A 26,558-nucleotide genomic window follows, 5' to 3' on the forward strand; every position below is an offset into this window, starting at 1 on the left:
GAGAGAGTACAACAGGGTGCCACGTGCATGGTTAAGGGACTGAAACACCTGCTTTATGAAGAATGTCTGAGACCTGGGGCTTTTTAGTCTGGAGAGAAGACTGAGAGGGGAATCTAATTAATGTGTATAAATATATGAGGGCTGGGCATCAAGAAGGAAGGGCCAACTTCTTCTCACTTGTGCCCTGTGATAGGATGAGGGGCAGTGGATTTAAGATAAAGCACAGGTAGTTCCACTTCAACTCAAGGAAGAGTTTCTTTACAGTAAGTGTTACAGAGCCCTGGAAAAGGCTCCCCAGAGTGGCTGTGGAGTCTCGTTCTCTGGAGACTTTCAAGACTCATCTGGATGCATTTCTGAGTGACCTGCCTTAGTTTTGGCCCTGAGCTGGCAGGGGGGTTGGACTGGATGGTCTTCAGAGGTCCCTTCCAATCCCTGATATTCTGTGATTTTTGGGATACGCACTTTCAGCTTGAAACTGTTACCTCTCATCCTATCACTACAGAAGAGTGATAAAGAGAAGAAATGTCCACAATTGAATGTTTCTGAAAACAACTATGAAAGGAGGAAAGTTCCATGGAACATTCACATCATTCAGTGTAATAAATATAATGCAGCTGATTCTGAGTTTTAATAATAAGCTCTTTCTCTACATCGACTACCAAGCCTGTTTAATTGTTAGCGTTTTTCTACTTTTTTTTTTTTTTTGTAAATTTAACATTTGTGTTCTGTTCATTGCTGAATTGAGCTTTAAATTGGGCCAGTAGTATTTAATCTAAGACAATTTCTGCCTTTTTTTCTTTTTCTGTAAATAACTCAGTAAAATAGTAACATCAAAGAATTGGTTAGGTCAGGTTAAGGACAGTTTAAGACTTCATAGCTGTATGTGAAGATGCAGCTTAGGAAGCTCTGGTGAGCATCCCAGCAAATCTAAGGTTAAAAATTCCAAGAGGATAAGGTGGTTCTTGTTCTTAAGGCAGGATTCCCTGTGCTTGTGTCATCTCATTTCTGCCAAGTAGTGACCAAACACTCTATACCTGCCATGGTAAAAAAGTTTATGGAAGAAGTGCTGGAAATGGCTCTGTACTTAACGTTATTCTGCTTCTTTTTAAACCGAGATGGCATCTGAGAAAAATTTGGTTGGTTAGTTTTGTTTTGGCTTTGTTTTTTTCAGATGAGTATTTTTTCAGGGAATTCTTTATGTATGTTTCCAATGAAAACATGAACTTATGCTGAAAAAAATATGTTCATAGTCAGGCATCTGCAAAGTTCAGTTCAGCTACAATTAACCTTTTAAAGCAGTGAACTGTATGTGCACATGGAGCTGTGCCACAATCTAGGCTGCAATGATTGATCAATAGAGTGTATTTATGTCAAACCCAGAACTGCAGGTTTTCTGTGCATCTCTGTAGAATGGAAGATTAGAATGGAATAGATGTTATTCTAAAACTCCCCATCTTAACAGAACAGCTGATTGACGGTCACTTTGCATCACTTAAATCATCATGGAAAGCAGTCTTTCTTCTGAAATGAATGTGCTATCTTGTGTGTTTTCAAGTCCTCATATTATGTTGTTTGTTGTATATGAAACCAGGAAAAAGTAAGTTTTCCTTCTTTTTTCTTGCTTTTCATATGCTTGTGGAACACCTTAGCTGTGAGTGCCACAATGAGAAGTGGTCTGCATTCCACTTGTTTGGTTAACATTAACATGGCTTTTGTTAATGCTGAGCTGTTCAATATTTAAGTGCTCAGTACCAATAATTCCTGGCCCTTTATATGCAAACTTTTTCAAGTTTGCAATATTTTATATAAAGGCATGTTATAGAACTCTACATTAATAATGCAGTAATACAACATATTTGGGGAAAAAAAACAATTTCTCTTTCTACTTACATTCTTCCAAAGACTGGCAATATATTGGACTCCTGCTTATGGTAAGCTTTAGCCAGTTTCATTTGTTTTAGTTTCCAAGCTGGATAGCAAAGCTAAAGAAGCTCTTGCAAAAAATAAAATGAGAGGTAAACCGTACTGTAAATTGTTCAGTCATTTTGAATGCCCAGTCAGGAAATACCCTTATATGTGTATTCATTGTGCTAATGATTTCTCAAGTAAGGATTGAGAAACATAGCTGAGGTACACTGAGGAGAGAATGAAACGTGTTCATGACTTCAGAGGAGTGTCTGCCTTGTTTACCATGACCCTAGTGGTGCATTGGCAGTAAGCAGAATTTTAACCCTGTTTTACCTTTAAACATGTGGCCTTTAGAATTCATGTAAGTAGAAAAAATGTTTATCATAACAGGGAATGATATCCAAATTTACTATATATTTTAATTAATTCAACATAAGAAGTTTTGTCCAATTGTGTTGCAGAACTGTATTGTGAGCATACATAGTTGTGCTATAGATAGATTTAATAAGACAGAAGCTCTCATGAAAGTACTTGGTTAGCACATCTGTATTTTTGCGTAGCTGAACATACAGAGTCACTGGGTTGCCCAGGGCAGTCTTTTAGAAGAGCAGATAATGATACTATTACTGGTGACAGTGTTTAATTGTCTTTGTATTATAAACCAGTAGTACTGTATAACTCTTAAAATCTCAAGCAGAGACAAAATTAGGCAAAGTTGTTAGAGAGAAATGATAACCTTTTATGAGACAGATGTGGTTGGAGAAAACAGATTAGATTTGGTTAGATTAGGCTCTAGCCGGGCCTACTGTAAAGGCTCCTGCCCAAGGCTTACCTCGTGGTAAAACCAGTAGTGCTTCTGCTCCTCTGTGCTTCTGCAGGAGCACCCACAACTTACTCATGGGGCAGTAAAACATGCACCTTCTTGTAAGCAGAGACACAGCCTTTGTTACTGCACTTGAGTGCTATTTTCAGCTCTCTCGGAAGCAACCCTCTCAGCTTCCTCCTTTTCCCACTGTTGGTTCTTACCTTTTTTTTATATTAACCCTATACTTAGGAAAAAATTAAAAGAAAAATCTTGTCTCCAAGAAGCTTCCTTTTTCAGAGGGGAAAGGGACATTTATTTGTAATCCAAATGTTAAAGGTTGTCACACAGACAATAAATAATAAATACAAAATCAAATTAATTATTATTATTATTAGTAGTATTAGTATTATCATTATTATTATTATTATTTTATTATTATTATTGCTGGTTTTACTAATATTTGTGTGTGTGACTTTTTTGTATTTAGTCCCTCAAATATTTGACAAATTTCATTTTTAACCTGGTGATAGTGGATAACCTGACATCACAGCAGCTTTATCTTGGCATGCTTTCCCATAGCCATCTTTCTTAGGTTCCATTTACCCATGTTCAATAGGTTGCTGGCTATTTCAATACTTGTAATTTCCTATCTTAATCACATTGTTGCCTCTCTCCCTTATTTTCCCCCTCACTTTGCTTAGTAAGGTGATTTTGTGCTTGAGTACTTGTTGCCAATTTCCTTGTGTTTCTCTTTCTGGGACCTTTTCCAGTTTTGTTCATTTAATGACATAAGCAAAACCAATACAAAGCTTTAGTAAAGCTACATAGTTGTAGCTCCTGTTTATCCTTCTCAAGTAATATCACTTTGTATGAATACCAGGGAGTTTCTTAGTGTGGGAATAATCTGAATTGTAAATCTGAAGGGAGTGAAGAAATGCTTTGCTGTGGGTGCGTTTGGGGGAGTTGTTTCTGTTCTGGAAGCTGCTCTTGAAATGATTAGGCAAAATGGTTGTTACAACTTTAACTACTCGTTTAGTAAGACTGTTTTCCTCACTCTGTTTTCCTTCCCTCCCTCCTAGTAAAGTTACTGTGCTTTTTTTTTTTTTTTTTCTCTCAGATAACAGCACAGAGTAACCAAAGCTATATAATGATTACTTAGAAAAGACAAAGACTTTTATAATGTGCTTCACAGAGAAAGACTTTCTTTATAAACTCAGTAGGTATGTGAGGAATTAAAACGTGCAAGAATTATCAAGTTAGGGAAGTGTAGGGCATACTGCAGTATACGTAGTAGCAGTGTAATGACTTGTGCTTAAATGGTAAATATTTGCAATTCCTCTTGAGAGTGCATGATTGGCTTCAGTTGTGTGTATCTTTTTCAATTCTTAGATGTTTCTGTCATTACTTAAAATAAGCAGGTGTTGCCCACAAAATTCAGAGAATCTGGTGCATTAAGAAGAGGGGTTTTTTTGTTGTTGTTGGTTTGGGGTTTTTTTAGGGGGGGTTGTTTTTTGTTTTTTGGTGTGGTTTTTTTTTTTTTTTTTTTTTTTTTTTGTGGAAATTACCTTAGCCTGTTATGCTACTCTGAAGGATGTGGCTGTTTTCCACAAATGGATTACATGTGTAATGTATTTACTCATATCTCTCTTCCAGATAGTATTGTTGATTGAAGGTAATAGAATTCTTTAAAGCATTTGGGGCCTTATTTAGTAATTTTTTCTCTAACAGGAATTAGATTCTCTTCTCCCTGCTATTATTGCAGTAAGGGCTCTATATGGGTGGCTAAAAAAAAGTAATCTGGAAAATGTCATTGCTTGGTGAAGGGCTAAAATAGTATTTGCTTCTTAAGATCAGACTCCAGAAGGAGTAACCATTGTAGTCATTAAGTACAATGCAGAAAACATTAGTAATGCTGTAGTGTTTAGTAATTAGTAGTCTTTAGTAGTAATTAGTAGTCTTTACCAAGCATACCTATGGATAGTAAATTTTAAAATTTAAAATTTGCTTTTCATAAATGGATATTAAATGAAAAAGGCTGGCTGCTTTTTTAGAGTTCCAGTGGTGAACTTAAGATGCACATGAACAAAGAAAATTGATGAAAGCACTTCACAATGAAACTATTGCTCCATCTACTGCATAGTCCAGAAAAATCTAATCTACAGAATGTTCACATGAGCAATGCTAATTAGAGCAATCTAATATAAATGCTGGGATTAGTCAATGGAGGACATAATTATTATTAGAGGATGTATGTCTACAGCAGTGTTTGTAGACAGGCTAAGGGAAATACAATCCCTCAAGCTGTGCTGAGTAAAGTAGACTGATAAAATAAAAAAACCAAAAAACCCCCTGCGTCTAAAAGTCCCTTTTCAGAAAGCTATTCTTGCTTATCCAGTGATTGCAGAAGTATAGCACTCATATCAAAATAAAATTTGATATTTTATAAATACAACAAAATAATAATAGTAATTATTATTATTATTATTATTGCTGGTTTTACTAATATTTGCATGCATGGATTTTTGTAAAACTTTGTATTTTGGCATTTTGTACAACCTATTTCATCATTATTCATTAGCTCTGTTTCCTATTGGTGTGTAATATTTTGTTTAAATAGAATTATTTTCAAAGTTACTGGTGTCAGGCCTTCTGGTATAGCATAGAAGAGACAAACTGGACTCCTGTATCCATCTGTTTTTTTTTTTATTCCCCTCATATAATAATTACTAATGTGAAGAAGCTTAATTATATATAGCACTTGATTATTGAAGTCATTATGATAAAGGGAAATATTAATGGTGCATAAGCTGTTTTCCTAAAATTGTCTTGATTTAATTGAAGATATTTCTAAGACTTGCTCACTGGGTGACAAACAGAGAAAGCAGACAGAGAGACTATCAAGTATATTGGCAGGTAGTACAGTTGTCATTTATTGGAATTAAGTTTACCTCCAGAGAATGTTTGAGAAAGGGTAGAAATCTGTGCCTCATTTCAGTCAGCTATTGGGTGGAAGGAAGATGGTAAAACATGATTAGATTCTTTGTTAGCTGCTTGGTGAAATGAGAAGTATTTAACACAATAGCTCACATCCCCTGGAATTGGAAGGGTTCTACTTAGTTTGGTAAAATACATTAAAAAAAAAATTACAGACGGAGTTCCCGGTGAGCCTGGGATAATTTAGGGACTGCACTACTGTGTAAAGGGATATGTGATTATCCCTCCTATAGGGCTGTGGCTTTCCTCATCTCTTAAAAGACAAGGAACATCTTAGGAATGTGGGTAAGAGAGAGATCCTTGGCAGGCTGATGGTGTAAGAGAGAATTTAACATTGCTTTCTGACCCATCCTAAGATTTAGAACAATTTGGTGATATCCATTTGACATCTGGAGTAAGGATGACTCTCTTCTAAGGTTTTGGGGATGGATTCCCAGTTGCTAGCAGGGAGATTAATAGTCCCTGTCACCTGCTGACAGGGTTCCCATGACTCTGCTTTCCTGACTCTCCCTTCCTTAAGACTGAATCAAATTAATTCCCATTTTAATATGAGACAGCATCTCATTAGGTTGCCCACATTGACTGGGGATTTCTGGACTGTAAGACACATTGCTCTAGTGATACATACCCAAAGTGTTTTGATGTCCAGGTGACAGCAAAACCAAGATTTGCCACTGCCAGTGTTGGGCTGGAGGCCACCATTGCTGCTCCTGGTTATCTGCTGTACCTCACCATCTAGATAAAGAAGTCTGGAAATGTCTGACTTTTGACAGAATGCAGGCTGGGGTACTGTCTCAAGGCCATAGCTGGAAATCTGGGGTTCCTCACCCACTGATTGTCAAAAATGAGAGAGGAAGTCAGGTGACCATTTTATGTATATATATTTTTTTTTTTTTTCTTACTGTTGGATTGGATGCTTGTTTTAATGGCTGTATTAATTTTGTGTATGTATTAGTTTTTGCTTAACTTTTTAACTGTAGATTATTTGGCTTGTGTTCTTTATCTATATATACATGTGTACATTATTTCTTCCACACTTTATTACCTTTTTGTTGTAGTGGACTGGGTAAATCCAGCATCTACTGATTTTAATATTTTCTTTGCATCCTGTATTGCTTTTTCTTTTGCTTTCTTTACTGACTTGTGTAACATGGACTACTTAATTTATGTTCATTCTTTCTCTTGTGCTTGGCTTTTACACCTCAGCTATACTCTTATATGATTTCTGTTTATGGTTTGAATTCCATACATTGACAGATATCCATGGTGTATGTGTGGTTGTTTGTATTCAGTATCTAGTGTATTATTGTGTCTGCTGGTTTAGAGTATGTAATGTTGTTTTGTTTTTCTAGTTATTTCACATACTTTTTTAAATATTTGAGGAATATTGCTGTTGGTTTTATTTTCCTTTTTGCAATTTAGCTTCTTAGTTGTATGTATTTCTGAAGTACAAGTTTTGGTAGTAATGATCACAAATAATTGAAGTCCAAAGGTTAAAATAGGTGGTTGCATGAGTATAGAAACAAGGGGCTTTGAGGAGATTGTAGTCTGAGCTCTGTGTAGAGTGCACTCTTTGATCATAAGATATGAGCTGGTCCAAGGGGCATACTATGTTTGGCCAGCATAATCTGTGCAAGGTTGGAAATATATTTGCTAAGCTGAAATGTGATGTAGCATTATCCTTATAAAGGTAAATAGTTACTACAGCCCAACTGAGAACACTTATTTGATCTGTTAATTAACGTTTGCATGAAAAATAGGACAGAACCCACTCTGCAGAAGACTGTCTTAATTATGCTTTGATTTTATTTTTTGATTTTTTTTTTTTTTTTTTTTTTTTTTTTTTTTTTTTTTGAGTTCACCATGTCCCACTACACCAAAGTGGCTTGAATACACTGTCATTATCTTGCTCTACATGTAAAATGTGGTTTAGCTTTCAGAAGACCAAGTAAGTTTAGTAGCAGCTTAACTTTATCGACAGATCTTATCAGATCAGACTCTGCTGGTCTTTTTTCAGTAGACAAAGCCATTTTAACTGAATGCTGCTGGAGTGCAGGCTCATTGGTAGAAAGATCCTATGCTGTCTAAGGTGCTTCCTCCTCATAAGAAGGTGGATGGTTTTCCAGAGATGAAGTACTCATGTCTGCAGAATGCTGATTATGTCCTGGCTTAAATATTAAAACAGCATCTTCTTGGCAGATAGGGTCCAGTAGGCACTCTGCACTTAAGTCTTCTGAAGCAAGACTTGCTAGTGACACCGGAAGGAGATGGACCAGAAAACATTATCAAGCCTTGAAATTGTAAAAACTAAACTAGTATGCTCTAGTTTAGTTGCAAGGGGACATCAAAGAGCTCTCCAGGTCAGGGAGAATTCCCTCATATCCCCCCCATGCCAAAGGCTTCAATTCCTGTGCATGGACATGAAACAGGCACTATATGCCTAGGTCCATGCATTTTTTTTTTCCTCTTCTAATTCTGAAAATTAACTTTAAATACATTTGTGTACTATGTACTGTATTGCCTGAAGGGAAATACTAAAATGAGACTCTGTACCCTTTGGATTAGACTCCCAATATCCCTAAAAGATGTATGTCAAAAGAATATTGGAAAATCCATATATTGGTAACTTCATTTGAAATATATCTTTACATGATCCTCAAACATCATACTCCTGTACTGGCCTATAGCTTCTTTACTAGGACAAGTATGCATCAAATAGTATATATGGCTATCAGGCTGGATATCTTAATTGGCCATCTCATCACTTTTCAGAAGCAGGCTCTACTGCTTCTGAGAAAGTTAAGACCTTGAGGTAAAATAAACTGGTAATCTGTCTTGATAGATTCATTATTGTATCCATTGGATGGATCCATTAATGGGGATGTAAAGACTTTAGAAATGCTGTCCAGGTAAAAAACAAAAATAAGCAAGTCTAATTTTTTCCTCCCTGCCCCAGGTGAGGAAAACTTGTTGTGGAAAGGGAACAAGTGTCTCTTAACTGAAGTTTGACTCCCGATGTTGGTTTGCCTCTGGATGGCTGTGTGTTGACTCTTCATCCTGCTGCCCTAGTGGTGGTGCAGTTGTAGGTGGGTGCAGGCATGTGGCTGGTGTTGGGTCAGCTTCAGCATACATCATGCCACATGTGGACTCTTCCAGAAGCAAGGAAAAAATTTCCATTTCATAAACTTTGAGAGAAAGAATGTGTTGGGATTCAGAGCCTGGTCTCAATTAGGTGTGTGTATGCTATACTTCTGTAGGAAAAAACTGGAGGTGGCCAAGGTGATTTACTGTTGGTAGTGAGTGCTGGAGATGGTTAGCACTATTATCTGGTCACTGTTTGGTGAGTAAACCTTTCCTTTTGCTACTGTTTATCCTTGCCTGGAGGCAAGCCTCAGGTTTCCAGATTGTAGCTGCCAGACTGTAGAAATGGCCCTTTCCTCCCTGTTATATTAAAGCATTTTCCACTTCTTTTACTCCTGCAAGTGTTTGAGAAGCTCCACATGCTTGACATAATCCTGAACCGCGTAAGCTGTTTCATGCCTCTCTTCTCCTGCCTTTCATCAGGCTGGTTGAAAAATGATCTGGCCACATCATTTGTAAGTGCAATAAAAACTCCTGCCAGTTTCCTTTGCCAGAAGTTTCGCTTTCTTGGGTGTGTTCCTGTTCTTGTTTGCTCGGTTCAATTAACAATCAACATTAGCATTTAGTTTTCTTTTTGTTTTACAGAGGGTTTTTGTGCGAACTTGAGTGCCAGTGCATTCAGTGGCAGTGCCCTGCAGCTGCCTGCGGCTCTGCGTGCTGGCAGGATGTGCTTAGGTGAGCTGGGAATGCTCACCCGGAGCTCAGCTAGCACGTTTGGAGGTCTCACGAAGACAGCCAAAAAAGATTGGTGAGCTTAAACTGATCATTTAGAAAGAGCAGTGGCTGGCAAGAAATGTTGAAAGATCTTTGAGTGTTTAACAGTGTTTAAATGTATCCAGCAAGCTGCAGCAGAAATAGCCTTTCTCCTTCCTCCCCCTCCTATAGGGGCTTTTCTTCAGAAACAAAAGATCATTTTTTAAGTTTCATGGCTGAGGGAAGTTAACCATTTTATTTTGACAAGATAGGAAATATTTTACTCTTTTGCTTCATAGGGCTGACTGTAGCTTCTAGTACTATACTAAACAACAAATAAAAATGAGTAACCATAAGATGACTTTAGGCAAAACTACTTTTTTTTTCCTTTCTCTCCTCCTCATCCCTCCTCTCCTCTCCCCCTTTTTTTTCTTTTACCTTCCTCTACCTTCCTCCTTTTTTTGTTGTTTGGTTTTTTGTTTTGTTTTTTTGTTTATTTTTTCTTTTTGTCCTCTTTCCTCTTCTTTTTCCTGTTTCTTTTCCCCTCTTCCCCTCCGTTTCACCTGTGATTTACCTGAGCAGCTTTTCACTGGTTTGTCTGAGTTTTCACTGGGGCTACAGGAAGGGTTCCGTTTGGCCATAGCAACTAATGGAGGTGGTATGGGATGACTGTCCTGAATTAGCCCTAGAAAATCTTGTTTGTGTGTGTTTGGGATGAGTTAGGAAGGCAAGTGCCAGGTTGAAATATCTGCCAATTTTGAGTGAAATGGAACAAAGGCAGGAAGGTCCTGTTCTCCTGCACCTGCACTCCTGGCCAGGTTGAGGGCTTTGGGAATAGGGAGGGGAGGAAGCATGTTAGCTGAGTTTGGGATTACAAAACGTGATTTAATACTATGAAGGTATTTGTTTTTCTGAAATATTTTCACTGACTTCTCAGGGGAGGACCACTGCATTTTATCAGTGATTCTAAGTGATAGAGAGCTCCACCCTTCCATGTGACATTACTGCTGTGTTATAACACTAATAATAATAATTATCAAGACCATGTTTACTATGACATTGACAGGATTTATGACAAGTTCGTGTCACTATATGAAAAGTTACAAGTATTCTGAAGAACCTTGTACATGAAGTTTTGAAATTTATGTTAACTGTGTGTGGTGCTGCAAGGGTAGATCATGGACTCTTTTCTGTCTTGAAGATTACTTAAGTACAGAGATGTAAACATTGTATCCTGTATAGTTTGTGATTAGAACAAAATTCTGTCTCAAAGGTGACAAACTTCTGATATGTCTCACAAAGCTATGTTGAACACCTTTAAAACAAACAAACAAAAAATACTTTTACAACAAGAATCCACCAAAACTTCTGAGGGTTTTAGATACCATAGTCACAAGTAGAGGGTAAGATTTACTCAGTGCTTTACATAAGTTTACCTATCACTAGCATATGCTTTTAGACTCCAGAAAGGAGTCTTTATTATGTGTTGACATTAAGGGATTGTATTTCACCCTAGAATAGAATTATTTTACTATTAAGTTTGAAATTGTTGTGTATTTTTTTAATTTTTTTAAATGCAGAATAGTACTGTAGGGAAGAAAAGGAAAGAGATACAAAATGACTAAGAGGAATTTAAGTTGTTATGTATCTTACTTGATACCATATATTGAACTCCATGCTTGTAGTTTGGATGGTTTTTAAAGAAGTTTTATATAAAACGCTTTTCAGAGTTACAACATCAGTTAATGAAATGTTTCCAGATGCTTGACCGAGGGCAGCTTTATTAAAAAAATCATTTTTTCTTGTTGCTGATAGCTTCAAGCTCTTTCAAAAGTTCATGCCTAGAATTCTTACATATTATGTAGATCTCATATAAACAGATGCAAGTACATGTGTTTGATTATCTTCTTTGTGCAGTTCTGGAAAGCCTGTGTGAGAGGAGTACATGTTAAAGACAAATGTCAGTTTTGTCTGATTCTCTTCCATCTCTGCCATGCATTGGTCTTGGTGTCTGATTTAAAATCTGTATATATATGTGTGTGTATGTGTGTGTGTATTTTCCCTCCCTGGAAGAGTGTGTTTGTTTCTTAGGTTTTTCTTAGTTCAGTTGTGCATATCGTCCTGTTTCAGTTGATTGCCTTGGGTTTTGCTGTGGTTTCTCATAACAAAGTTTCTATCATGCATTCCCCATCTGGTGTGCATTTAATTACTGATAAATTATGAGAAGACTCGTGTACATACATTCAGTCTTTTTAAGTTGTCCCCTCCAAAGCACTATTTCGCATGTCTAAGAGATGTGAAAAAGTACAGCAGATAGTGCTTTATTAACGTTTTGATTGAGATCAGAGGTGCTTTAGTAATCGTAGTATGGTGTGATGGGACATGTGGCAAGAGCAGACTGTGTGTTTGTACAGAGGTCAGGGTTTACCTGGAGAGGAATGAATTCTCTTGTTTTGGCACTGCTGATGGACCAGGTGCAGTTCAGTGTTGCACCATGTTTCAAAAAAATTGACTCTCCTAGTTTAGTTTGGTTGCTACTTCAGCAAAAGAAAACTACTTGCTGGAGGTGGTTTGCTACAGACAGCAAGCAGTTAAAAAAATGAAACCAGCTGGGTATCCAGGACATTACTTCTCATCTTTCCTTTCCCTCTATTGTGAATCAGAGTTGTTCATATCATAAATTTCTAAATCCTTCAGACTCCCTCTGTCTGGACTCGCTTTTATTACCTTGTGAAATATGACAGATGCTCATGTGGATGGCACATGGTTGAAAATGTTTGGAGTTACAGCTATAAAATTGTCTGCAAGAAACTTCAGAACAGGAGATAATACTGAGAAAGGAAGTGTGATGATAGCCTTTTCTAGCACCATGCGTGCATACTTTGCTTCCATGAACTGATTGTACCAAGAGGTTTGCCTTGTGGTCATTCCAGAAGGGGAAATTCAGAACTAAGTTCCTCTGATCAAGTCAGGCATATGTGGAGGCAGATCAATGGGTAGAAGTTATCCCATTACTCAGAAGCACTATAGAAGCCTTCAGTTCTCTTTGGTTGAGAAAGATTGTGGTTTGGTTGCCAGAGTGGTTTTCAAGACTTTTTAAGACCAAGCTATCAGAGCAGTTAATATATGTAATAATGTAAGTTTAATTACATTGTATAATCCATGAGTATACTACTACAGTTGCTAGCTGAATGGCTAAAGGATGCTGAATAAGTAGTTTGGCACATACTTTGTATCTACTGTGTAGAGTTAGTTCTTCTGCACTTTCTTTAAGATAATAACCTGTCAATAATGTGTCTGGATCAAGATCATTTTGCTTCTGCAAAGCTGCCCCGGGTAAACAAGAAAGATGATAGCTCTGAGTCTCCGGGAAGCAATGGCTCAAGTTAACTCACTTGTCATTTTCATGCCATTGACTTTCTAAAATAACTTCACTGGAACACGCCAGGAACAAGCCTAGTTTGGAGCAATAAGTGTTAGTTGAGCTTTCTTCAGTTGCAATCTAAAATTGAATGCTAGAATTACTAGTTCGAGTTTTCTGAAAAGGTAGCAGATTTTGTTCCTCATGGGTTTTTATTATTTTGTTTGTTTTCTTAAAATACATGACTATGACTACAACTTTTGTTGCCTCTTTTTGTTTAAAATTGCATTTCATTTTAAGAAACATCTAATTCTATGTGTTGATTTCTTGACATTTTGTCAAGACACTGACATAAACTGAATATACAGGGAGTCATGTTTGTGACGTACTTGTAAGGTAGTACTTCCCACTACATTATATATATTATCAAGATATCTAGAGAAGTATCATCATTTTTAATTAAAATGCCATATAAGAAGTGCAGGTTTTTAGCTGGGATTGGTTTTAGATAGCAATAAAATTTAAGGAGAATGTTATTTTTCATAGCCAGCTTACTTCCAGCACTCTGAAAAACTTCTCAGAATTTGGAGATTGTTCTTCTGAAATAGCATTTTAAAATAACCATGTAGTAGCTCGTGCATGATGAATGAATGTATTGTCATGGTCCAGAAAAGTCTTGAAGCCACATAGTCTGGCTTTCTAGCCAGTGTGGCTATTGAATGCTTCTGCGGAATTTGGCTTTACCATTGTTTGGCAGTAGTCTCCCAGATGCTGTTATTTGGCCTAGCAATTTATTATTATTTTTAAATTTCCTTAGCATCTAAGCCTTGTTATATTTCGATTTCATAATGATTTCTACAAGTTGATGAGTTTCCAGTTTAAATTCCTCTGTAATTTCCAACAATAGCAAAATATTTCTGTACAAGAGAGAGGCCTATTGCAAGACTTAAGAAGAGTAATTTGAATTTCATTCAGTGCTGTTCAGATTCACAAATTATAAACATATATATTCATACACATATACATACGTGGCTCACATACTTAAAAACCTGACTTTTCTGCATGTTTTCTGTCAACTTTGGGCATAGCTGGGGAGAATGGTTGACTGCAAAGGTAATTTGTCTGAGAAGGAAGAATTGTCTTAAGCATGAACTTTGTTATTTTTTTCCCTCTTCAGATTTATTTCTGTTATCTTGCCATTATGATTAAACAACAGCTTTCCCTGTTAAAACTGCATTAAAAATATATATCCTGTCAGTCTATCTCTTGCTTTGCCTGTGTCATTGGGCTTGCTCTCCTATCCAGCTGTTTATCTAAAAGATGCCTTCATGGATCTGCTGGAAGTAGGCTAATCCTTGGGAGTGTATGAAATTGGTAACTGGTACCAGGGTTGCTAATGCTTCTGGTAGTCATTGTATTTTAAGTAGTGACGATCTGATTGTGTGCATGAATAGGATCAGAGACTTAAAACTTGCTTGTGTAGCATAGTGCTGTAGTGCTGGATCACATTCTAGGCACAATTATAATATTCATTATTAGCACCATGCAAATCCTGATCTTGGAGGGCGTTTTCTTAGGAAAGACTTATTTGGGCTACGGTTTATCATATGTAGAACTAATGTTCGATGTTAAAGAAATCTTTAAAAGCCTCTTTGCCTGGAGTTGTCCTTCTCATCCTCTCTTTCCAAGTCCACAGAAAATATTTTAATTATGTGCTTCTAAACGATAATTACTATTGCTGGTGTGTTATTTAATGGTTGAATAAATTTGTCAGATAATACTGAATCTAAATGTGTCTAGTTTGGTTCTGCAGTAAGTTGGAAAATGGTTTAGCAGTGAGGGTAAAGTAGCATTTTTCAGAGAGACTCGGGTAATGAAAAGAAAAACAGAAAATTAAAGTAAGGCCCATTCTTCTAACCAATTAATAATGCTGGAGGTGATGTAAGCAGAGTTGAGCCACTTTTGGGAAGAATATTCTCATTGTGGTATATTCCTTGTTTTTTCTGGTTGCGTTGCAGCTGTTAGCTAGTTTTCCCAATTCTACTATGCTTATGTCTTGTAATACCCCTGCTCTGCTTGGTGGGACTATCTGTAAGCCTGGATGTTTACAGGATGTTAGCAGGGTATAGTAATTGCAAACTGAAGTTGGAAACACTGCTTTAAAAATTATTTTATATAAGAAAATAGTTAGAAGGATAAGGAATGATGGATGCTATCATCATAGTCCAACAGGAGGTTGTGTATTGCGAGAAACAATGAAACCTCCCATTGCTTTCTGGCTCTGCTTTCAGCTTAAGAACAAAGATCTACAAAAGATTCGTCTGTAAAGAAACAGAGTTAGTGTTCTTTGTGAAGGTATCAGGACACTCACTTTTTGACTGAAGCAATGAATAATGGGAAAATATTGTTTATTTTGAGTTCTGTTGGTGCATTACACTTAACAGGAACTGAGTGATCTGGGAGTAAGCTTGACTTTCTGTTACAAAATCTAAAAGCTGGCCTGAGAAGACACTGCTTCTGCCAACAGTATTTGCTGGCATTTAAATCTGTAACTTAAAAGATTAGACACTAAATTTTACTTGTTAAGCATTTGTACCCATCTGCCACTAATACTAGAAAGCATTTGAAATACTGAAACACTTAACACCCCTTTGACATCCTCTCTTTGCTTTCTCCTTGAAACATTTCCAAGCCTCATCTGGATCTTGCCCCTTATACTTGGAAGTTAAAAGAGCACAGAAGTAGTGGAGATTTCAATAACTTAACATTTATTGTGGGATGATGAGTTTCCATGCATTAAAAATAACATTCTTTTAGTTCTTCAGACTTTCTGAGATTTAAAATATATTTGAGATACTGTGGAGTTTTTTAAGAACAAATCATAGTTTTTAAATAAAGATGTAGGTTGCTTGCTACTTTAATTTTTTGTTACTTTTGTTATGTTATTTATTTACAAAAAGATACAAACAGGTCTGGGGAACAAGGTTTACTTCAGAAAATGTTTTTCTCAATGTTATTTGACGGAAGAAAATTAAGAAAAAAAAATTGAGTGAATCCTTGTTTCCAAATACGCTAAAGTACAAATATTTTTATTCTATGTATTTTTTTTAGACTAAATTTGGCTAGTATAAGACAAATTTATTTGTAACATTGTGAGATAGTGTACAGTTTGGCATAGTTTCATATTAAAAATGAGTCAGTAATGGTTTGATTACTGCCTAGGTGTCTCTAATTTTACTTTTGGAGCTTGTAAAATCTTTCTGCAGACTTTTTCTTGAGACATGCATCAAAGACATGCCCACAGACAGCATGTTCTGCTTTGGGCTACCATGCAAAGTTATCAGTTATATTATAAAATAAATACATGAGTCCCCTTGACATGTTTTAATGCTTTTAATCTATTTTGCTGCAACTGTATAAAATTCCAAGTATTCCCAACTATTTTATCTGTTTTCCAGCACACCTCTGTGGATGGATACACTGAACCACATGTCCAGCCAATCAAATCAAGTAGCAGGCAAAACATCCCCAGATGCAGAAATTCTATTACATCTACCAATGAAGAGCATCCTCACATTGGAAATTATCGCTTACTGAAAACAATTGGAAAAGGAAATTTTGCCAAAGTGAAACTGGCAAGGCATGTGCTTACTGGAAGAGAGGTAAGACTTTAAAAAAAAAAAAAAAAACAAAACCACAAAACAAAACATCTGACTGTGGTTTATATTCTCTTTGACTATAATTATAAAATGTATTTTTGCTTTTCAGTTATCTCTTTTCTTCTGAACAGCAAAAGTGCATTTTTTGTCATAATAAAGGAAGATGCAAAGAGGTTGTTTCAGGATATAGGAAAAGTTAACTGAGGTCTGAGTTTTTTTCTTCTAACCACTCACCCCTGTTTTTTAAAATATAACTTTTTAGTGAAGAGATAAAAAAGTTTGCTTTGCATCAAGGGGTGTTTGGGAGGCTGGGAAGGGGGGGGAGGGGTGTCTGTTCATACAAGAGCATTTCCAAAACCGAAGGGAAAGATTTCACTGATACTGATAATCTATTAACAGATTGTTACTACTGAAATCTATTGATAGATCTTATGTTTGAAGGGCCTGGTCTTGCAGTGCACAATATAACATTGTTCTGTCCAAACACTGACAGAAGTATAAAACACTGACAGAAGTATAAAACTGGTTTTGGTGGTACTGTCTGGTGGCAAAATTCTGAGCACCTTCTCATAGATTCTAGTAGGTCAGGAAATTTTGCTTGATAAAATGTATGTTTTCTTGCAGAAGTGCGATGTATTTTGTTTAAAAAATTTTCAGAGTTTAGTAACCTATGTTTGCTTGATTTTTTTTCCAAGGTTGCTGTGAAAATAATAGACAAAACCCAGCTAAATCCTACCAGTCTCCAAAAGGTAAGAATAAAACGTAACATAGGAGTATTCTATAGAAAGTTGAACCATGATCTTTTATTTACTTGACAAAAATTCTTGATCCATTTCATCTTGATAAACAAACATCTTTGTGTATGTATAAGGTTGGGAGACCTGTCTTGGCTATAATGTTCATGTGCAATTTGTCTGAAGGCAGTAACTCTGTGTGGTTCCTTTCTAAGCATTGCTTCTTTGCTCGTCCTCCTCCAGCTTTACTCTTTGCTGACAATAAAATTTGTACCTGATGAGGTACACGAGTTGTCTATGTACTAAATCAAGACAAAGCTGTCAAGGATAGTGCATTTTTTTTTGTTTTTCTTGAATGCAGTTATTGGTTGCGGTGGACTTATAAGAGTGCCAGATTTTATGGTCCTTTTTTTAACCTTTGTTTTTATATTCTTCCAACTTTAATAAAATATTTGTTAAGCTCAAGGGACCTTTGTCTATTACTTTTTTTGTCTATAGAATTGGCAAAGTGGCTGAACGTAATCAGAACGTTCTTGTTTGTTTGTGCCAATAGGCATAAATTCAGACGGTCTTCATCTCTCTTGATAAGTGTCTTAACAAAACTCTGTGGGTTTTATTTGGTTTGGAGTTTTCTACTATTTAAGGATACGTATGTTTGGTTTTGGCTGAAGCACAAAAATATTGTATTGTCCTACTGGAGGCTGCCCATTATAAAACATTGGTATGTTTTTCATTTATGTATACTAGACTGCTGCTGTAGCTGTAAAATAAGAGCAAGAGGCTAGGGCTTATTGCTATTCTTTTATCTCTGCCTCCTGTTAAATTTATTTTATTGTTTAACTTTGATTACGGGGAGTTATAAACAGCTCTGGTTTGATTTCTTTCTTTTATTTCTTATATTTGTTTTATTTGCTTACTTTAATTTCTCTTCTGTTGTATTTTTGATTGAGGGTAAGTTCTTAAGGTTTTTATTTTGTTTAATTCAACATGCTATGCAGAGTCCATGCAAAAGCTTTGCTATCCTTAACTCCTGTATCCTTTGTTAGCAAATCTCTGCTAACATTTGAGCTAGTAAAGAGGGACCCACAGAGGAAGTCTGTCACTGAGCACACGGGGGAAATTCTGTGCTGCCCATGTACCTTCTTTCCTACCTGTATTGGTATTTACATTTGCAGAGCTAGGCAAGTTTGTCTTGTTGGTCAAGGAGAGAGTAAAAAATGCTAAAACTCTCTGGTAAACTTAAGCATGAAAATTTTGCTTCTGGGATGATTGCTTTAATGGTAAATAGCTTGTATTTCACACAAAGATGTTCAATAGTAATTCAACAAATAATTCCAAGTATAAAAGAAACTTTCATACCCTGTAAAGCTTACTGTCACGCTGCACAAGTAGTGCAGAAAATTTTCATGCGATAGACATTGCTGCTGTTACTGTCTTTTGAGTTGGAAGCTGATAACAAGATGAATATATAATTTTCAAGAAAAATAATTTTTGTTTAAATCTCTAAATGTCTTCAGCTTCCTATAGTGTTACGAGAATTTTGACTGAAACTCAGTATTGATTCCTTGAAAGCTTTTAGGTAAGCTTAAGCACAGTTTTTGTACAAACACTCAAGTAACTGTAGCGTTTTTTGTTTTTTAAAAAGCAAATAAGGGTGGGAGGGTGATTTATCAGCATGTTTAGAATTATGACTTCTGTTAGTATTTTAAGAGGTCACTTGTGTAGTATTGTAAATAAAACAATAACTTTTTTTTCTTGATCTGTTTTGTGAAATCAGTACTCTTTTTGCACTAAGCTATTACATAGTTTGTGATTCTTTATGTAATATGTAACTGTAATATGCATTTTTATTATTTCGTCATCAGAGTTATACTGTGCACAGGATGGTTAAGTAGTGAATTTTTCTTCAAGAGATAATGTTGGGAATGGGAAGCAGTGATACTAGAATTGTTTTAATAAGAACAGACACTTCTACAATGAATGCTTATAGAGGAATATTGGAGTGTGTTGCTCTCACAAAAATACCACGCCAAAGTTTGGACCCATCTAAATCAGTGTGCTTCAGAGGACAGTCTCTAGAACTTTAAAGTTGGTCAATTGTACACAGGTCAGCAAACAGAGGCTTTCCATTGGTGTTGTTTATTGTTAATTAAACAAGACAACTGTATAGTGATCTTAGGCATAGGGTCTTTCACAAAACCATCCCCTTTCTATACACTATACTATAAAGGATACCAAGGGGAAGTAGGTTTTGCCATCATACTTGCTACTGACCTAATAAGCATCTTGAGGAATTGAAGCTATTCATGCACTGTTCTGTTTTGTAAACAGAAATATTTGAGCAGGAACTTCAGTTGCTGGAAGTGTTCTGCAGGCTGGGTCTGCAGTTAGTCACAGGTATGAAAGCACAGGAGGTGTTTGGTTTGTTCTAGCTGCTCTCCAAGGTTATTTATGCCATATACTATGGACGGGGTACTTTGCAGTCATATTTTAACTTAAGCCAACAAATGTTAGGAGATGAGACAAATAAGCTGATGTGAATTTTTAAATTTTACATACTTATGCATAGAGTGTGATTGTCTTAAGTTATATTTCTTGTTTCTGGGCCTCTGTGTCTCTTAATAGATGAACAATGTTGAATTAAGGGCACTGCCTTTTATTTTGTTTTCAAGTTGCTCAGCATGTGGTTCCCATCTTACTCAGCACCTGTATAGAAGGCAGCTGACTTTTTTGTGAAATTGCTGCCTTGATAGTAACACATTGTGCTGACTTGGCTTTTTCCACTGTCATGATTGTAACTTGTTCCCAAATGTAAGTATTTGGGTTTCATCATAATTAGAATTTATATAAAAATGGCTTTTTATTTTCTGCATATCTGCTACATTGAAAGGGTTTGGGTTTTTTGTACTGGCATCACTAGGATGTTTTTAGTAGTAGCATTCTTTTTCTCTTCTGCAAACCTCTGGTATAGCACAAGGTCCTATTTTTCATAATAGTTTTGATTAGAAAGTGTCATTTAAGATTTTTCCTTTGTAGCAGTTAGTGTGCTGCTTCTTAGTTTTTGAACATATCTGAAGCCTCAAGTTTGAGTTCCTTCTGTTGCTAAGAAAGGCAGAACAAAAGGAAAAAAGCAGTAGTAGTCTTTACAATTCCAAAGTTACTTATTAAAAGCTACGATTTTTTTTCACCATTCCTCTTCAGAAATTACTTAGAATCTGGAGAAGCACATCTTTCAAAGCAGGAAAAAGACTTGTTTAACTGAAGACTTTTAATTTTACAGTAGTCACTTAAAATAGTAAATCTTAAATGAAGATGTCAACCTGGCAGCAAGCAGAAGTTTTAGCAATGGTGTGACAGGAGGTCTTTGTATTTTCTGTGGTTTGTGCCTTGAAAAATTAAGCTGGAAAAGCAGGAATCAAATTTTCATGTCTTGTGCCTTTTCCATAGGTACTAGTTCTGTGAATTAAGTAAGTTACTGGCTGTCAACAGGAGATGCTTGTTCAAAAGTTTCTCTGAATGGGAACACTTTATTAAGAGCTAAAAGCAGTCCTAGAAATATGTGGTGGGCTGGGAGAAGTCAGAGTGTACTTTGAGCGAAGAGCAGTACGCTGCTCTCAAGAGAATACCTGTGTTCTTGAATTCTGAAAGTGCTACTTTTTCACAAATAAGTAGATCATTATATGATCCTGCAGCTTGCCACGTAGTGAAAGAATATCACTGTTCTGCACAGATTCCTATAAAATTAACAGACTTGTGTAGGCAGCAGGTGGCAGGACCTGCTGAGTAATGAGCTCAGTCGGTGCTCAGCCTCACCTGTGCCCAGTTAGGGCTGGCCCAAGTGCGCATGCTCAAAGATCAAGGGCCAATAAAAGGTGGGGCCTGAGACCGACTGAGCTCATTACTCGGCGGGTCCTGCCACCTGCTGCCTACAGACTTGTTTTTACAGGAAATAACTATGTCTTGTTTTAATAAATCTCTTCCTTTGTATATAGAGGTACCCTAGGTTTTACAGAGGTGTGCAGTGATGGATATACATAGGTATTGTCATAGTGAGTGTTAATTACCAGCATACTTCTGCAAGGCACATCCATGGAAGTCATGGATGCCCCTGTCCCTCGAAGTGTTCAAGGCCAGGTTGGATGGGGCTTTGAGCAACCTGGTCTAGTGGGAGGTGTCCCTGCCCCTGGCAGAGGATTTGGAACTAGTTGATCTTCAAGGTAATTTCCAACCCAAACCATTCTATGTAATCATCCTATGAAAGTAACGGAGTGGGGGGGGGAATAAGATTTATTCCAAACTGTTGTTCCATGGAATGGAGAGTTGCAATATGAATTTATCTACCGTAATGCTTGAGTGCTGTCAACACTTCTGTTTGAGTGTTATCCATTGTTCAAGGGTTTTCTAAATCGTTTCTCTCTTAAGAGAGAAAATTGGAGGGTAGAGGAGTAAATGTTGGCATTTTCTTGCTTGGTGTAAGTGTTCATTTATACTGGACTAAGTAAAATACTGAATACAAACTGGAACTCCAGAAAATAATTAATTTGCCCAGTTTTAATTTGCTGTTTTGAAATTTTCATTTAAATAAGGTTCCCTACTCTTTCTTCTGCATTCTGTATTAGTGAGAGACCTGCACTGATCCCCTTGGGCTGTATGGGCCAGGGAACTGCAGTAGTGGGGCTGTGTTTGTATTTTCTACCCAGTGCTGTTCCATTATTTCAGTTCTTTCAGCCTTTCAGACAGCTTCTGTCTTCCAGACCTCTTGTGTCACATGGTGCAGCTCTAGCAAAGCTGCTTGACTCTAGTTACACAGCAATATTGTGGAATACATGTTACATCTGCCTAATTTGGAAGAAGGTTATACCTGAGTTAATTCAGAAGATCTCAAAACTGTAGTTAACTTGTGTTAGAAATGCACCAAGTAAATAACTGCTAGAACCCTGTCAGAAGCTGACACCAACAACTGCACAATGTGGACTGTCAGAGGAGTGTGGATCTCCCCAGGAACCTTTCGTGCTGTAGTTCCAGTAGTGGGCTGCTTCAGCCTCATCCAGTACTAAAGGTGCCTTTGAGTCAAAAAAACCCAGACAACCAAAAAACCCACCTCAGGGCTACTAAGCAACAGGCAAATACCCAAGCTGACCTTGTGAATTTGTTTGGTTCATTCAGAATTTGCCTTAGAATATCTGTTTTCTTTCAAAAAGTTGAGACTAACTGCTGCTTCTTGAATTGCTCATAGTGATTACCAGGATGGTTTACCTGCTTTTATGTGAGAACACTTGATTCGGTTTTCAGAAAAGATGTGTGTTCAAAGGGTATATAATAACAAGACATGAAGAATTATAATGGCATTTATATGGAATAAGCCAAAGCCTATATTTTGTGTCTTTGTGATGTCTTCTATTCAGAACATGCACCAGTAAATGCTTCTTTCATACAACAAAAGTATTTGCATCGTGTTAGGGGTCAGTAATGTTCTGTATTCAGGAAGATAATTTTTTATGTCAATCTCCTAATAGGCTTTTTCCTTTCTGGAAGAAAAAAGCTGCATGTTGTGTGGAGCAAACTTTTTTGTCACAATTTCAATCTTAAACCAACTAGTAAACCTCTAGTTCCTTTGAGAACTCTGAATAGAACAATGCACGTCTATCTTTGCAATTACTATGTGCTTCACATTACATGTAACATGGTTTCTTAATGGTCTTTTTTCTAGGTATGAAATTATTTTATTTATAGAAGTATGATGCTTTAAACCTGCTTATGAACACAAACACATGCATTCATTGCTGTAATTCTTATACCAGCTTTAATACTGTGAAATATCTTTCCAGTCTTCTGGCAGTTATTGCAGTTTTCCACATACCTGCTTAGAAACCCTTTGAAGCTGTCATACAGTATAATCTCTTAGTTTAGATTTGTTAGCATCTGACTAATTGATATTGATTTGCCAGAGAAGTGTTTTCCTCACCATGACACTGTGCAACAAACTAAATACTTAAAAAACAAACCAAACAAACCTACAAAGAATAGCCTGGTGTGATGTCTTTTTTCATGGCAGTAAATGGTTTTATGACTAAACAAGTATATTTGCTAAAGGTAATTCTAGTGCATAGTGATAAAATAACCACGTGTTACATTTTGAACACAAGTAAATGGCATGATACTGTTTGTGTTTTCTCAGGCAAATGCTCCATCCAAGTAGTCTTTGCTTTCTTATGAAATTGTTTTAAAGGCAATTATACAGCAATTAGGTATTAACTAGCTTGAAATGCATAAATAATGTAAATATAGAACTACAATAATGTTACTTGATCAAAAGCTGAACTTCAAGATGTTGCTCTATAGTCTTACTTGTGGAACATATGCAGAATTTAAAAAATGTTGTGACGAAATTGCACAAAGTGAAAAAAAAAGTGTGTCTAAGCAAAATTTTATCTTGTGGCTTTACCCATTATGAAATACAAACTGAAGTGCAGTTCTTTGAGGGGATGTTCAGTCTCTGGATGGTGTCATTATACCCTTTTGCAAAGGTAGCATCTGAAGAAATGAGACTAATTTTGAAAATGGAAAGATGTCCTCTGAGACATCAGATGAGCAAAACAGCAGCATTACACTTCTGTGCTGAGCCAAGTTTCTCTCTCTGTAAGGAGGACTGTAGCACTAAGATGTTTCCAAAATGGCTAAGCATTACACTAAAGCCAGGGACACTTTCTTAGTCCATTTCAGCATCCTACTTCAGTCCAGCTGCAATACAGGACTAAAGAGCACTCAGCACAGTGACAATGGGAATGTGCTGTTCACTTGGGGTAAAACAGTGCAAAATTACCAGTATTGGCTGCCTCAAGTGTGGAGTAACAGATATTCATAGTAATTTTGGATTGCTTCATTTATCTTCTTCACTTTGAGCCCTTATATGTCTTGCTTCACCTCTCATTTGATAAACTCATGAATGCTAGAAATTTAAGAGGCAAGACCCCTTGTTTCCCTTGTTTCTGCTTTAAAAAAAAACAAAAAACAACAATCATGTCTTAAATAAGTTTGTCCAGTTGTTTTTAGTTATGTAACTTGGGGTCATAGAGCAAATTCTGATCTATCAAATCAAACCTTCAGGCCTTAGTGGGGAGAGAAGAGACATTCCTGTTTGCAACCTAGTATAAAATTTAGTAGTTGTGAGAAAAGTGAACTTGCCTTTTTCACCTCTGTGGAGCAGCAGGACTGAGAATTCTTGGTATCTAATTCTATTGCAACATCTGTGTGTTTGACGTTGTGTAGTACTACACCTTGTATTTGCATCTACAGCTATGTATTTTTTCAGGGTAATCAGCTGAGTTTGCCAGACACCAAGCAATTGAAGCAGAGAGAATTCTGAATAATCTTGGTTTTCATCAGTGTGAAACTCCAGAGGGCTATAAAATTTCTGTGTCTGCTTGTATAAAGCTTAAAAATTAGTAATTTTTTTGGTGTGCAGTTGGTAGTGATTATTGTTATGTGATGTATAAGATTGTTTTCTGAAGTTCAATGCACTATATCCATATTTTGTGCTATTGCTATTTTTTGTGGTTTATGTCACTTCTTTTTGCCATCGAAAACCACATATCTTGCATAACTTTTCTGTAATAAACACACTATTAAGAAAATTGTCTTGCTTCCTTGACAGTTGTTTCGAGAAGTACGAATAATGAAGATACTGAATCATCCCAATATTGGTAGGAGCCCTACATTTCTGCAAACCTTTTATTGTTATACTGTTTACATTTCACTCTTTGGCTTTATTTGAATGTACTTTATTGCTATGCTTTTGTTCATTCAACTTGGTTAGATAATAGGACAATGAGCATTCTGTAAATGCTTCATTGTTTCACCTCCTTTTTTGCCTTTGTTTGGAACAAGAACTTTGCTCTGTCCAGGAAAGCCTTAGCAGAAAATTGGAGATGTTGAGTGCTCTTTTCTGTTGAGGGCCCCAACTTCCCTCTGTCCACTGAAATTGCTCTTGAGAACAAAAAGCATGAGTTTTGTAGGTGAAAGTAGCTTAGTCTAGGAAAGACTCCCAGCAACTGATATTTCCAGAAAATTAGAATTACAAAGTATGTAATTTTCCCTTTCTGCTTTAGTTCTTTCACCTACCCCACAGCTTCAGGGCCCTACTTTGTGATGACAATTCTTCTGGCTGAGGAGGGCTGGACAGTCTTGTTCCAGAGACTCTTAATGGTCCTGAATCGGCCAGAGGGCTTGTAGCATACAAGGTATGGACAAGGTGTACAAGCTATTACATGCTAGGCAATCCCTTCTCATCCCTTGAATTGTTTGTTGCTTTTTCAGCATTCTGAGCTTCTGCTGGTTTTTTTCATTTTCTCGGGGGTGGTGGTGGGGAGTGTGTTTGTTTTAAATGAGTAGTTAATATTATAATCTGAGGAAAGTCTTTCAGACTTAACAGTTCTGGTATCCACAGTTTTTAGTTGGTCAGATGTCAGATTTCTAACTGGGAGCAGTTTAGTAGTGAAACTAGGAAAATTTGTATGATCTTACAGATATATTTGTAAATTTAAAGACTAATTTCAGCATGAACTCATTTATACAGTGTGCATAAACTTTGATAAAATTGTGACTTAATATGCTTTATTATCAACTGTGATTTAGAAATTAACTTTGCTTTTTCCTCACTCAAAAGAATGCTAACCTAGAGGAGAGGAAGTTTATATATGGTTTAGTGCTATTGCTTCCATAAATTATACTCACCTTATGAGTAATGCTTTTTTGTGCTGTGCTTTTGCTCCCTACTGCAATCTCTCTCTCACTCATTTTTCTTGCAGTAAAATTATTTGAAGTTATTGAAACAGAAAAGACATTGTATTTGGTAATGGAATATGCCAGTGGGGGTAAGTGTATTCTTAATTCTGCTTTAAGGATAGACTGAAATACAGAAAGCCATGCTGGTTGCATGCCTAGGAGCGATTTAAGGATTTTATGGTTAATGGATTTTTCCAATCTGGCCTTCACAACAGTCCTAGCAGACCTCCCACCACAGACTTTCCTGCTTTCTCTGCTTTCTGTAAAGTAACATATTAGGTTTGTGGCTAAGGGAAGTTCCAGTTCCAAGGTTTCTGCTGGAATGTCAGGAGATAAATCTGTTGCTAATTCTGGCAAAAGCTTGACTCAGTATTTATCTCCTATATTTAGGCAAGCACTGGTGCCTCACTTTATCTTGAAAATGTGTGCTAAAGCACTTGAGAGTCAGGTCCAGGGGTGGGAATAAAAAAAAACCACAG

At 36.6% G+C, this 26,558-nt stretch overlaps 1 protein-coding gene across 6 annotated transcripts in view; it reads left to right on the forward strand.

The window, feature by feature from the left end:
* The window catches only part of MARK1 (microtubule affinity regulating kinase 1), a 56,657-nt gene that overhangs the window by 7,127 nt on the left and 22,972 nt on the right, over nt 1–26,558 (forward strand). For 4 of the 6 annotated variants that reach the window (XM_071739702.1, XM_071739704.1, XM_071739703.1 and 1 more), the window contains exons 2-5: nt 16,361–16,564; nt 17,257–17,310; nt 24,950–24,998; nt 26,103–26,168. In XM_071739702.1, coding sequence (XP_071595803.1) covers nt 16,361–16,564; nt 17,257–17,310; nt 24,950–24,998; nt 26,103–26,168 — 373 coding nt within the window. Of the gene's footprint in view, nt 1–16,360; nt 16,565–17,256; nt 17,311–24,949; nt 24,999–25,403; nt 25,536–26,102; nt 26,169–26,558 lie in introns of those variants that run through there. The other 2 variants (XR_011725065.1, XM_071739706.1) reach the window with 2 other exon arrangements.

Source organism: Heliangelus exortis, chromosome 3 (genome assembly GCF_036169615.1).
Source record: "Heliangelus exortis chromosome 3, bHelExo1.hap1, whole genome shotgun sequence".
Classification (NCBI taxonomy): domain Eukaryota; kingdom Metazoa; phylum Chordata; class Aves; order Apodiformes; family Trochilidae; genus Heliangelus; species Heliangelus exortis.